Raw genomic sequence first — 13198 nt, 5'->3', positions numbered from 1 at the left:
CTGTGTTTGTTGAGCCCCAACATCAGGAGTAAGAGGCATCACAGTCAAGAACTCCTCCTTAAGAGAGGCAATCTGGCCAATATAAGTAGATAGTTCCAAGTCCTGTTGGCTGATATGGACAATAGCAGAAGCCACCTTATAAAGACGCTGGATATCATTTGTATATAATCCTTTGGCCTGAGTCCAAAATTTAAAACAAGTTTTGTAGACCCGAAGATGAAGAAGAATCTTGGGATCAACCGATTGCCATAATACACTACATAACTGTGCATCTTGTCAAAGGACAGCTTTGCTGTCCACACCTTCCTTATTTTAGCCCTTCACACCTTCCTTATTTTAGCCCTCCACACCTTCCATATTTTAGCCCACACTTGCTGTCCACACCTTCCTTATTTTAGCCCTCCACACCTTCCATATTTTAGCCCACACTTGCTGTCCACACCTTCCTTAATTTAATCCACCCTTCTTTCCTTATTTTAGCCCACAATGTTTCCTTATTTCTCCATTGATTATTCTGTACAGTTAGCATATATTATTTGATAGATTATAGTTTACATGTATAGAGCTAGAATCATGCTGTAATTTATTTGTTTTTTATTTGCTTTCCATGTAAAGCATCCTTGTAAAGTCTATATATAATATACAAAACTCAAGGCCAAGGTATTCGGTCATTCACACAATATTTTGACATGGTATCAGAGCAAGGTTGCTAATTTTTCTTCCCTCAAATTCTTTTCTGTCTTTTCGGTTTCGGAGGTGCCTCTCGTATCTTTCGGTCAAGTCTGTGTTGATCCGTGCTGCACCCAACCACAACCATTTTTCTCAGTATTTCTGTGGTTGTTCAGTTTTCTTCTGGGATTTTTTTTTTGGTCCATCCTTTTGTCTCGGGTTCTATTTTTTTTCGGTCAAGTCTATTTATTTTCTATGGATTCCGCACCTCTGTGTGTTAAGTTTACAGGCATAAATTATTCTACCTGGGCATTTCAATTTGAACTTTTTCTCAAGGGAAAAGACCTTTGGGGTCATATTGATGGCACGGATGTTGAAAAACCATCAACTTTTGACAAATCTCAGGATGTTGGGTCTTCTCCTTCATGGGCTGTGCTTGATGCACGCATCATGTCTTGGCTTCTTGGTTCAGTGGAGCCTCATATTGTCACCCACTTGCGGCCCCATCGCTCTGCTCAATCTATGTGGGCTTATTTGAAGAAAGTTTATCATCAGGATAACGATGCTCGTCGCTTTCAATTAGAACATGCGATTGCCACGTTTCAACATGGTAGTCTTTCCATCCAGGACTACTACTCAGCATTTCTGACTCTTTGGCATGAATATGCTGATTTGGTTACAGCGGATGTTCCTATTGCTGCTCTTTCAACTATTCAGACTATTCACGCGACTACCCGGCGTGATCAATTTCTTATGAAACTACGTCCGGAATATGAATCTGTCCGCTCCTCTTTACTGAATAGATCTCCTGTTCCCTCTCTTGATATTTGTTTTGGTGAGTTACTTCGCGAAGAGCAACGCCTTAGTACTCAAGCTATTTTGGAGCAATCTCATGGCAGTTCCGGGACGACAACTGTAGCTTATGCTGCCCAAGGCCGCGGACCGCCTATGCATTCTAAAAACTTGCAGTGTTTTTGCTGCAAGGAATATGGGCATATTGCTGCCACTTGCCCTAAGAAGTTTTGTTCTTATTGCAAGAAGAAGGGTCACATTATCAAAGAATGTCGTATTCGCCCCCAGAATCGTCAGGCCCACGCATTTCAAACTTCGGTTATTATCCCTCCTGTAGCAACTTCTGCAACAGACGACTCTCCTTCAGCTGCGTGCTCTATTCCTACACCTCCTGCATCAGATTACTGCACCCCAGAAATGGTGCAACAGATATTAATTTCAGCATTATCAGCAATGGGGTTTCAAGGTAACAATTCTACTAAACTCTGGTACGTGGACTCGGGGCCTCTAATCACATGACTAATAATCCCACCGCTTTGTGTCATGTTCGGCCCTACGCTGGTCAATCTTCCATTCAGACTGCCAATGGCAGCTCTTTGCCCATAGCTGCTATCGGCGATGCCTCCTCTAAGTTCACTGACGTGTTTCTTGCTCCTCAGCTTTCCACGAATCTTATTTCTGTTGGCCAATTAGTTGATAACAATTGTGCTGTTAATTTTTCTGGTAATGGTTGTGTTGTGCAGGACCAGGTAACGGGGAAGCCGATCGCAAAGGGACCTAAAGTGGGGCGCTTGTTTCCACTATTTTTACCTGTTCCAGATTTTTCTCCACTTTCTTCTATTAAGTCTTTTGCTTGTAATAATGTTTCAGATCTTAGTATGGTGTGGCATCGTCGTTTAGGCCATCCCAATACTCAAATCTTATCTCATGTATTGAACTCTGATTTACCTGGTAATAAGGATCGTTATTCTTTATCTCTTGAGTGTGATTCTTGCAAACTTGGTAAAAGTAAAACTCTTCCCTTCCCTTTGCATGCAAGTAGAGCATCTCATTGCTTTGATCTTATCCATAGTGATGTTTGGGGACCTTCCCCGGTTAGTTCACATGAGAAATTTAAATATTATGTGACTTTCATTGATGATCATAGCAGATTTACTTGGGTCTACTTTCTTCGCTCTAAATCTGAGGTCTTTCGTACTTTCACTGAGTTTTTAGCGTATGTTGACAATCAATTTTCTACTTCTATTAAGACATTACGCACAGATTCCGGTGGTGAGTATTTGTCTACTGAGTTTCAAGCATTCTTGGCTTCTAAGGGTATTATTCATCAACGTTCATGTCCCTCTACTCCTCAACAAAATGGAGTTGCCGAACGCAAAAATCGTCATCTTTTAGATATGGTACGTACTCTCTTGTTAGAATCTTCTGTTCCATACATGTTTTGGGTAGAGGCTCTAAAAACTGCTACTCACTTGATTAATCGTTTACCTTCTCAAGTCCTACATATGGAGTCTCCCTATTTCCGCTTATTTGCTAAGCAACCTAGTTATGATCACCTTCGTATTTTTGGTTGTGTATGCTTTGTTCATTTACCTCCTCATGAGCGACATAAATTATCTGCTCAATCTGTTCGATGTGCTTTCTTGGGATATAATATGTGTCAAAAGGGATTTGTTTGCTATGATCCTACATTACATCGTACACGTATTTCTAGGAATGTTATTTTCTTTGAAAATCAACATTTCTTTCCTATATCCTCTTCTACTGTGTCATCCTCTTCTACTGTGGTTCTTCCCTCCTTTGAGCAACAGTTCTCAGATCTTCATCCAGTCAGTTCTCGCTTTCAACCAGGTATTGTGTATACGAGACGCTCCCGCCCACAGTCTCTTTCAGTGGCTCACCCGATATCTGATCCTACCACGCTCCAGATGCAGTCAGTTGCAGCACCTTCAGTACGTCGCTCTTCTCGAGTGTCTGTACCTCCGAATAGGTATGGATTTCCCTCTTCCAGTTCTGGCAATTCTATTTCAGCCCTTACTGCTGCATTGTCCAAATTTGATATTCCCACATGCTACTCACATGCTGCTAAGCATGATTGTTGGCGACAAGCTATGCAAGAAGAAATTGCCGCTCTAGAGGCCAATCACACTTGGGACATTGAGCCCTGTCCTCCCACTACTGTTCCTCTGGGTTGCAAATGGGTTTACTCAGTCAAGGTCCGATCTGATGGAAGTTTGGATCGTTACAAAGCTCGGCTTGTTGCACTTGGGAATAATCAGGAATATGGTGTCAATTATGAAGAGACCTTTGCTCCTGTGGCTAAAATGACTACTGTTCGTACGATTCTAGCTCTTGCTGCTTCCAGTGATTGGCCACTACATCAGATGGATGTAAAAAATGCTTTTCTTCATGGGGATCTTAAAGAGTGTATTTATATGAAGCCACCCCCGGGATTGTTTCCCTCTCCGACTTCACATGTGTGTAAGCTTCGTCGGTCTCTTTATGGTCTCAAACAGGCTCCGAGAGCCTGGTTTGATAAATTCCGCACCACTTTATTACAATTTTCATTCAGGCAGAGCAAGTATGACACTTCCTTGTTTCTTCGGAAATCAGACATGGGTATTGTTGTTCTTTTGGTTTATGTTGATGATATTGTGATTACTGGTTCCGATTCTGCTTTACTTGGTCAGCTCAAAACTCATCTCTCCGAGTCCTTTCATATGAAAGATCTTGGGTCTCTCACATATTTTCTTGGTCTTGAGGTGCATCATAGTCCCTCTGGTATTTCCCTCAATCAACATAAGTATGCGAGTGACTTGGTGGCTACAGCTGGTCTACAAGGGGCTACTTCTGTTGATACTCCCATGGAATTAAATGTCAAGCTTCGCAAAGAGGAGGGCGACTTACTTGCTGATCCCAGTTTATACAGGAAGTTGGTGGGTAGCCTTGTTTATCTCACCATTACTAGACCGGACATTTCTTTTGCTGTACAGCAAGTCAGCCAGTTCCTTCAGACTCCTCGTCATCTTCATTTGGCTGCCGTTCGTAGGATCATACGCTATGTTCAAGGCACTTCTACTCGTGGCTTGTTCTTCCCTGCAGGCAATTCTACTCGCCTTGCTGCTTATAGTGATGCTGATTGGGCTGGTTGTGCGGATACCCGTCGCTCCATCACTGGTTGGTGTGTGTTCTTAGGTGATGCATTGATATCTTGGAAAAGTAAGAAGCAAGACAGAGTCTCTAAGTCATCTACAGAATCTGAGTACCGGGCGATGTCTCTTGCTTGTTCTGAAATCATTTGGCTTCGAGGTTTGCTTGCGGAGTTAGATTTTTCTGAGACCGATCCTACACCTCTACATGTCGATAATACAAGCGCTATTCAGATCACGGCCAATCCTGTCTATCATGAGCGCACAAAGCATATTGAAGTGGACTGTCACTCTATCCGTGAAGCCTTTGAAGCTCGTGTTATCACTCTTCCACATATTTCCACCGACTTACAAATAGCTGATATCTTCACCAAGGCTCTCCCTCGTCATCGACATTGCTTGCTAAGTAGCAAATTGATGCTTGTTGATCAACCTGCATCAATTTGAGGGGGGCTGTCAAAGGACAGCTTTGCTGTCCACACCTTCCTTATTTTAGCCCTTCACACCTTCCTTATTTTAGCCCTCCACACCTTCCATATTTTAGCCCACACTTGCTGTCCACACCTTCCTTATTTTAGCCTCAAGGCCAAGGTATTCGGTCATTCACACAATATTTTGACACATCTATCTTCCTCCACTGTACACGGTCAACCTCAGGGATATCTGCCTCCTGTGTAATCAAGTGATCCTCATATCCTTGACCCATAAACCGAAGTTCAACAGAGGCAGACCAGGAAAGATAATTGTCACTGCCAACCAATTTCTCCGAAGTAATCATAGGAGATCTAGATATAACAGAGGAAAAAATGGAAGTTTTAGTAGTCATATCTACTTATCTGGAGAATGAAGTATATTTGGATTGAAGAGAGCCCTAATACGGCTGCAGATCGCGGCGTGGCACCACTAGAAAGGGAGACGGCTTCAGATCGCGGCGTGGCACCACCGGAAAAGTAGAAGAACACTTCCTTAGGCATGTGCAGGGATTAGGACGGAGAAAAAGTAGCCGAAGCTCGCCGGAAAAACTGTTTGGAGGGTCGGCGGAGGCAAAAAACCCCAAAAGAGGTACGTGCAGGGCTCGGATGGCAGAACCAGGGATGAAGGAAGGCTAGTCGGCGTCAGGCAAGGCTGGAGGAGGAGGCGCATGGCCGGGAAAGTCCTCACGCGCCCTCACGCGCCAACGCGTGAGATGCAGTCGCAGGACGGAAAATTGCGCGTGGCCGGCGCGTGGATGATCTTTTGGTTCCGATGCCTTCTCAAAAGTTGGAGATCTTCTCCAGGCGCTCCTTCTGGTATGGTCAGTGTCGGAAAAAGACGTCGCCGGAAAAGTTTGCCGGCGGTGAGTGTTTTTCTGACGACGATCCGACTGACCGGAAAGTATTGGGAGATGGAGAAGGTGACCGGAATGAAACACAGTCACCGGAAGGTTTCCCGGAGTTGATGACACGGGAAACTGGAAAGAATTAGGTTTTCTCCCTTGGCTCTAATACCATGTTGAGAGAGAGAGAAAGAAGAAAGACCTTAATTCTCATTCATGTGACCTACATTAACAAGGAAAGATTATACACTATAAATACATTATATTCAACAAAAACCATTTTTTATCGAGTAAAAACTACCTTATCATAGTGAATTAGGTTTAAAATTTTATTTTGATGTGATAAACAACAAAAATTATCGATCACAATTACTCAAAACATTATAGGACTATTGGTCTCATTTTTCAGACTACAAACTCCACTTCTGCTTTTATTTATGAAAGTATAAAGCTTCTCTTTTTTCCCTTAAATGAATTGCAGTAACTGTAATGATAGCATAGCTAAAAAGGAGAGGAGAGGGGGGGAGAAATCAAAGCAGTAGTAGCTCACTTAAGCAGTGGAAGAAATTCTATACTCTAATCCTTGAGAGCATCTTAAACCTTTATAGAATAATCTAACATGACAGTTGTCTAATCAAATGCAATGCTAACTTAGAAACCAATAAATATGTAAAATCATTATCAAAATATTTGCAGATATTTTTCAAAATGTCATTCAGGGATGCTGTTTAAACATAGTAAAACATAAATGCAACCACCACCTCTTACAGATTTTCCATGCGTATTAACATCAAAGTGCACTAAAAGAATCAATATTTCATTTTAAATGGCAGTTCAAACCATTACAAGAAGTTCTTAGCACATTCTTTTATGTATGCATTATCAATTTCTGAAAAAGTTTAGTTTCCATGCATTTAACTGATTGGTACTCCAATGAGATTGTGTGCAGTTTCTTTGGTGTATTATATGCTTGAGAAACCAATTAGCAGCCCCTCCAGAACTGGAAATTTGCAATTAACGCAGCAAAATACATCACACAGACATCATAAACATAGATAGAAAAACAAATGGTATCAAACTAAAACTAATATGGATCATACCAAGACCAAAGTCTCCAATTTTAATATCATTGCGAGCATCAAAGAAGATGTTATTTGGCGTTAAGTCCCGATGGATGATTCCCTGTCCATGTATATGTGCCAAGCCTTCAACAATTTGGCGAAATAAATGCCACGCCAATTCTTTGTCAAAATGGCTATATGATTCAAACATCTGGCGGAGAGTCCTTCAAACCATAAAAAGGAAAAAGAACTAAAATAAAATGTTGCAAAACAAGTTGTAAAGAGACACAAATATATCAATTGTACAGATTAATGGCAGGAAATCGGAGCAATATAACAATGACATCAATAACAATTTTTGCTAAACAAAAGCACAGGTTTCAAGAACTTAAATTGATTAGCCACAGCTGGAATGGTTTTCAGCAGAAGTACAGAAAAAAATAACCAAATAAAATAAACTAGACACTTCAGGAATGACAATTCACAGATTTCAAGGTAAGTCTAAATGCTATCCAAAAATTTCCTTTTTATGATGCTTTTACAGAAGATATATGTTCCAAATACCAACTATTTTGAACGTGGAGCTCAACATGGATAAAGATTTAAAGTATTGTAGTTTTCAAAAATCATGACAATTGACAACAGTGCAATATTAACACATAATAAAAGAACATGTGGTATCTAGGAAGTAAACAAATTGCATATCACAAGACAAAAATATTACGTTTACTTGTGTTTCCCCGGCCAGTTCACACTAAACTTCATCCACTATTATGTATTCACCTATGCTATGCCTACCAAAAAAAAATAATCAATTTAGGTAAAATAAAATGCCAACACAAGCTGAGAATTGATTTCATCAAAACTCTAGCAATCAGTGGGGATGAATGTCTATATTTGCCTCTTTTCCACTTTATTTTTCAAGCAATTGTATATATTGTGCCATACTTTATTTTTGTGATACATGTGTTCCATTTATATATATACATAGAAAAAAACCTCATGAAAAAATTAAAAGAAAAAGAATACCTAGGACAGTATTCCATCTGTATATACAAATATGTTGATTCAAGCTTATTCTCATGCACATTTACATCTGCTGAGCTTGCACCCATGTAGCTGAAACTTGAGCTTGCACCCTTGTAGCTGAAACTTGAGCTTGCTGGTGTCATTGAGCCCCAAGTTGTGTCCCCAAAAGAACCAGAAACTCCTGTTTCAAACCATGCCTGGAAATTTGTGCACATATTACAGCCATTGTATTAGAAGAAAATTACTATGCCTATTGGATTAAAATTCCTAAATTAGGGTTGATGAATTTTGTCAGTATGACAAATTATTACAATATACAACATTTAGAAAACCTTTTCTATACAACAAGAAAAAAAAACAAATAAACAAACATAGATGATAGAACAGAAACAGCCAAATAGTTACAGCTTGCTCACATTCCAAAATAAGCATACTGAAAGAAACCTAGAGTCTGATTACCAGGCCACAAAGGTATGCCTAGAAACTGTATAATTAAAATATGTATAGCAAAAACAAGAAATAAGAAAGCTCTTACCTGATAGTAACGGACAACATGTTGATGCTGCAAACGGGAAAGCGTGGCCACTTCCCTGAGTACCTCACCATAGTCAATATGTAAAAAAAAAAATTAAATGATATTAAAAATAAAAACACTAATGTATACAAAAGGTAGTGGATAAATAAGATCAGGACATAAAAACAGGTATTGGCCTATTTTTATCACAATGTTTGGTCAAACACACGCACACACATGTTATAAAAATTAAACCTCAACATTAACCAGATTTTCTGAGGTAAGCAACTTCTGATATTCTTTCGAATGGTTATAAAATATATACTTATACATGTACCTCAATATCCGGTCATAAACAGGTGGACTTTTGTCTTTGAGACGAATCTTCTTCACCGCATACTGTCTTCCATCTAGTTTATTTTTGCACAACACAACATGACCAAATCCACCATGACCTGTTAGCAGGAAACTGATTAGAGAAAGACATCAAAAATTGGGAAGTAAGCTATGTCTTCCCAATAAAATGGGATGTTGAGATCAAATATTCCCTAACAATCTCTAAATTAAGATAATATTAAGGAGGTTTAATGAAAAACAAACCATTTTAGCTCAAGATAGTAGAATTTTTGTAAAAGAAACTTAACAAAACTTTTTAAAAGAATAAAACAAATAAAACTCTAATATTTGTTCTTAAAACCATCAAAACCCTCCTTATATTCAAGGAATTTATGTAGGTAGGGGGTAAGAAGAATTACTAATATCAGTTAATTAGACCAGGAATCTACACTAGTTAGACCATTAGTATTAATGGACACAAGAATCAAACATAAACCAAGCAAACTAAATTATGTTGTTTATCCAAAATTGAAGTCACAATCCCTACTTCCTTGTGGCAAGCAACATGCACTGCTTAACTATCAAGAATCTAGGAATATTGTTTATCCTTAATTTAAATATTAGTATTTATCTATTTATTATTAGTTTGAATTAGAGTAGAATACAGAATTTGAATTAAAGCAGAAGTCGACTATTAGCTTGAATTAGAGTCAGAGATAGAGTTTGAATTATAGTAGAACTCAAATGTATTTGTATACAAATATTCATCATCATCATCAACGAGAATATGGATTAATATTTTCTCTATCGTCTTCTTTCTCAATATGGTATCAAAGTTAGAAAAGAAAAGGCTAGAAGATTTGTTATCATAAACCTTGAGTCACCAAGGGCTAGAATAGAATTTGATAGTTCCATCCTTTGTTACCAAGGGGTTTGATCAAGAATGAGAAAAAAGGAATTCTAAAAAGGGTGATAGACCATGGTGTGACCACTGTAAGAAACCCTAGCATACTCATGATACCTGCTAGAAGATTCACAGCAAGCCATCAAACTAGAAAAAGAAATCTAGCGGGAAAAGTCATGCCTACCAAACTAGAAGCAATAAACAGGGGCAACAACCTTCCTTAAAAACATCTCATTTTACTAAGGATCAAATAGAGCACCTATGCAAACTTCTTCGATCTCAGATCTCTTTAAAGCAATCTCTTTCTTGTTCCTTAGCCCAAAAAGGTAATCATCCTCCCATAGCCCTTGTTAGCCTTGATTCAAATTGCCCATGGATCATAGATTATGGTGCAACTAATCATATGACCGGTTCTTCAAATTTGTTCTCTTCTTATAGTCCATGTGCAAGAAAAATAAAATAAAAATGGCAAATGGATCACTTTCGGCTATTGTTGGAAAATGATCAATCAATATTTCTTTGAAGACGGAATCAAACTAGGTAGAGAAGCTCAAAATACTTGTTTTGAATTTGTTTTAGTAACTAGTGAGACTAAAATAATGTTATGACATTTTAGGTTATGACATCCTAATTTTAAATATTTGAAACATCTATTTCCAAAGTTGTTCATTACCAAAGATTCATCTTTATTCCATTGCGGAATTTGTGAACTTGCAAAGCATCATCATGCATTTTTTCCTTCACAACCCTATAAAGTCTCTAAACTCTTTTCTATAATACATAGTGATGTTTGGGGACCTTCTAAGGTTAGTACTTTTTTAAGAAAAAAGTTGTTTATCATCTTTATAAATGATCATCCATGGGTTTCTTGGGTGTGTTTGCTAAAAGAAAAATTAGAAGTGACACAAGTATTTAAAATTTTTCACAAAATGGTTAAAACGCAATTTCAAACAAATATTTAAATTTTTAGAACTACTAATGGAACATAATATTTTAATCAATTGTTGGGAAACTACTTTCTAGAAAATGGTATAATACATCAAGTGGTAGAAAGAAAGAACAAACATTTTTTAGAAGTTGCTAGATCACTCATCTTTTCAACAAAAGTTCCTAAATATCTTTGTGATGAAGTTATTTTAACCATTACTAGGGTTTTAAAATATCAAACTCCGCTTGATTTTTTCAACATGTGTTTTGTTACTTCACGGATTTCAACAAATTTACCTTTGAAAATTTTTTGTTGCACTACTTTCATTCATGTCCATAATCATAACCATGGAAAATTTGATCCTATAGCATCTAAATGCATATTTGTTAGATATTCTTCAATACAAAAAGGGTATAAATACCTTGATCCATGTACCAAAAGAATGTTTATAACAATAGATGTCACTTTTTTTTTTTTAACTAAACCTAATGTTTTTAGAACCAGACCGGTCATCGAACCGAAAAAATTATCGGTTCACAGTTCAGTGGTTAGACCAGCGGTCGAACCGGTGATGTAATAAATATATAATTTATATATTATATAAAATTAAAAATAATTATAAAAATTAAAAATATATAAAATTACAAATTTTAATAATGTTTGATTTTTATATTTGGTATATTAAATTAAATGATAAAGTTTAATATTTTAAATTTTATTAAATAGAAATATGTAATATTTAAGAATGAAGATATATTTAAGATGAAAAAATTTATAATATTTAATTTAATCTTTTTGTCGTTGTATTTTATTGTTTTAAAATTATTCTATTAATTAATTTATATTATTTTTTATAATTATTATATTATTATTAGTATAAAAATAAACAGGAATTTAAATATTTACATTTCTTTAAAGATTTTATATGATAAAAATTTGAAATAAAAATATTAATCTTAGATTCTTATTATACATATTTTTTAACAATATCATTTAATAATTATGGTGGCTCAATGGTTCAAACTTCAAACTTCAAAGGTTTCAAACTTTGAGATCCGTCCAGCAAAAAAGCAATGTTTTGCCTCTTTTTAGTCCTAGTCCCAGTCCCACATCGGAAGCACATGGATTCTATGTGCTCTAAGTGCCCTATAAATAGCTTCAACATCCAAACCAAACAAGCCAATAATTTAGGCCTAGAAACATGGCCCAAATTTAAGTTTTATAAGCTTGTCATTGGACTGGGCCTAGTGGCTTGGACCATAGTTTCAGTTTTGGTAGTATTGAGCGTGGAAATGGGCCTCTTAATAGTTAACAAATATTTGTAACAATTATGGTCTGACTAGTTTGTAAAAAACTGAACGGTTCGTCCGGTTCGGTGGTTCAACCGTTGGTTTGAACGGTTCAATACTAGTTTGACCATGAAACGGTTTATTGGGATGGACCGAACCAGAAAGTTCACCGGTCGACGGTTCGACGGTTCGACTGGTCGGACCGGCCGGTCCGGTCCGGTTTTTAAAACAATGACTAAACCATATTTAGTCATGATTATAGTCAAGGGGAGAATAAAAGTGTAGATTTCATTCCTAGTGACGTACTCGAGTTAGACCAGCCATTATTCCAACTACTTTTAGTTCAACAACAATCACAAACTCTAGCAAAATACCTAGAAAAATCTCCAGAAAAATAGAAAAACAACCACTCATGCTTGATGAGTTGGTTGGTAGTAGACAAACTTTGGGAACAAATGATTTAGCAATTGAAAATATTGAACAACCTGCCTTAATGCCAACACATGATCGATATCATGAAAATACTAAATTTAGTGAAAATACAAGTAAAAACAATAAAGAGTTTCATATCTACTCAAGGAGAAACCGTATTGAAAGGATAGAGAAACCTACTTTGAAGCAAGGTCATGAATTTGTCCTAAGAACAGATCTAATCTCACCAATTGAGAAAGGTAAGCCTCTATCTAAACCATGTTCTTCTTTCAATATTAACCATGAAGATTCTATTAGTGATCTTGATGTCCCTATTGTATTTCGAAAAGGTGTTAGGTCTTGTACTCAACATCCTACATCCAATTTCATGTCTTATAAGAATTTGTCATCTTCCATGGTCGCATTTACCTCTCAACTTTCTAGTGTAGAAATTCTAAAGAATGTACAAGATGCTCTAAAAATTCCAGCTTGAGGAAATGAGGGCCCTTGAGAAAAATAAGACTTGGGAGGTGGTAACTCTCAATGTTTTAAAAACCGGACTGGAGCGGCCGGTTCAACCGCCGATCAGTTGCATTTCCGATCCAGTTTGCTCTATTAAACCGTTTGGGTATTGGACGAGTCACGAACCGCCTAAACCAACGGTCGAACTGGACAGTTCTAAACGAACCGAATCGTTCAAGTTACCCCTCATTTTGTAAGCATGGAAGGGTTCCATTGGATTTAAATGTTTTTGGCTAAAGCCCATGTTGGGCCCTATCTTATTATGACAAAGCCCACAAC

General features: G+C 37.4%; 1 protein-coding gene and 1 long non-coding RNA gene across 6 annotated transcripts in view; one reads left to right on the top strand and one right to left on the bottom strand.

Annotated features, from left to right (window-relative positions):
- Positions 1-13198, bottom strand: part of LOC117913774 (eIF-2-alpha kinase GCN2) — a 105691-nt gene that overhangs the window by 54032 nt on the left and 38461 nt on the right. For all 5 annotated transcript variants that reach the window (XM_034828806.1, XM_034828809.1, XM_034828808.1 and 2 more), the window contains exons 11-14: positions 8867-8984; positions 8551-8605; positions 8016-8212; positions 7026-7210 (exon numbers count right to left, since the gene is read on the bottom strand). In XM_034828806.1, the coding sequence (XP_034684697.1) occupies positions 7026-7210; positions 8016-8212; positions 8551-8605; positions 8867-8984 (555 nt within the window). The remainder of the gene's footprint in view (positions 1-7025; positions 7211-8015; positions 8213-8550; positions 8606-8866; positions 8985-13198) is intronic.
- On the top strand, positions 1858-2435 carry LOC117913775. The gene is made up of 2 exons (XR_004651161.1): positions 1858-1927; positions 2205-2435. It is a non-coding gene; the product is annotated as an uncharacterized LOC117913775 (long non-coding RNA).

Source organism: Vitis riparia, chromosome 5, assembly GCF_004353265.1.
Source record: "Vitis riparia cultivar Riparia Gloire de Montpellier isolate 1030 chromosome 5, EGFV_Vit.rip_1.0, whole genome shotgun sequence".
In the NCBI taxonomy this organism is placed as follows: domain Eukaryota; kingdom Viridiplantae; phylum Streptophyta; class Magnoliopsida; order Vitales; family Vitaceae; genus Vitis; species Vitis riparia.
This window is presented reverse-complemented; position numbering and strand designations above follow the sequence as displayed.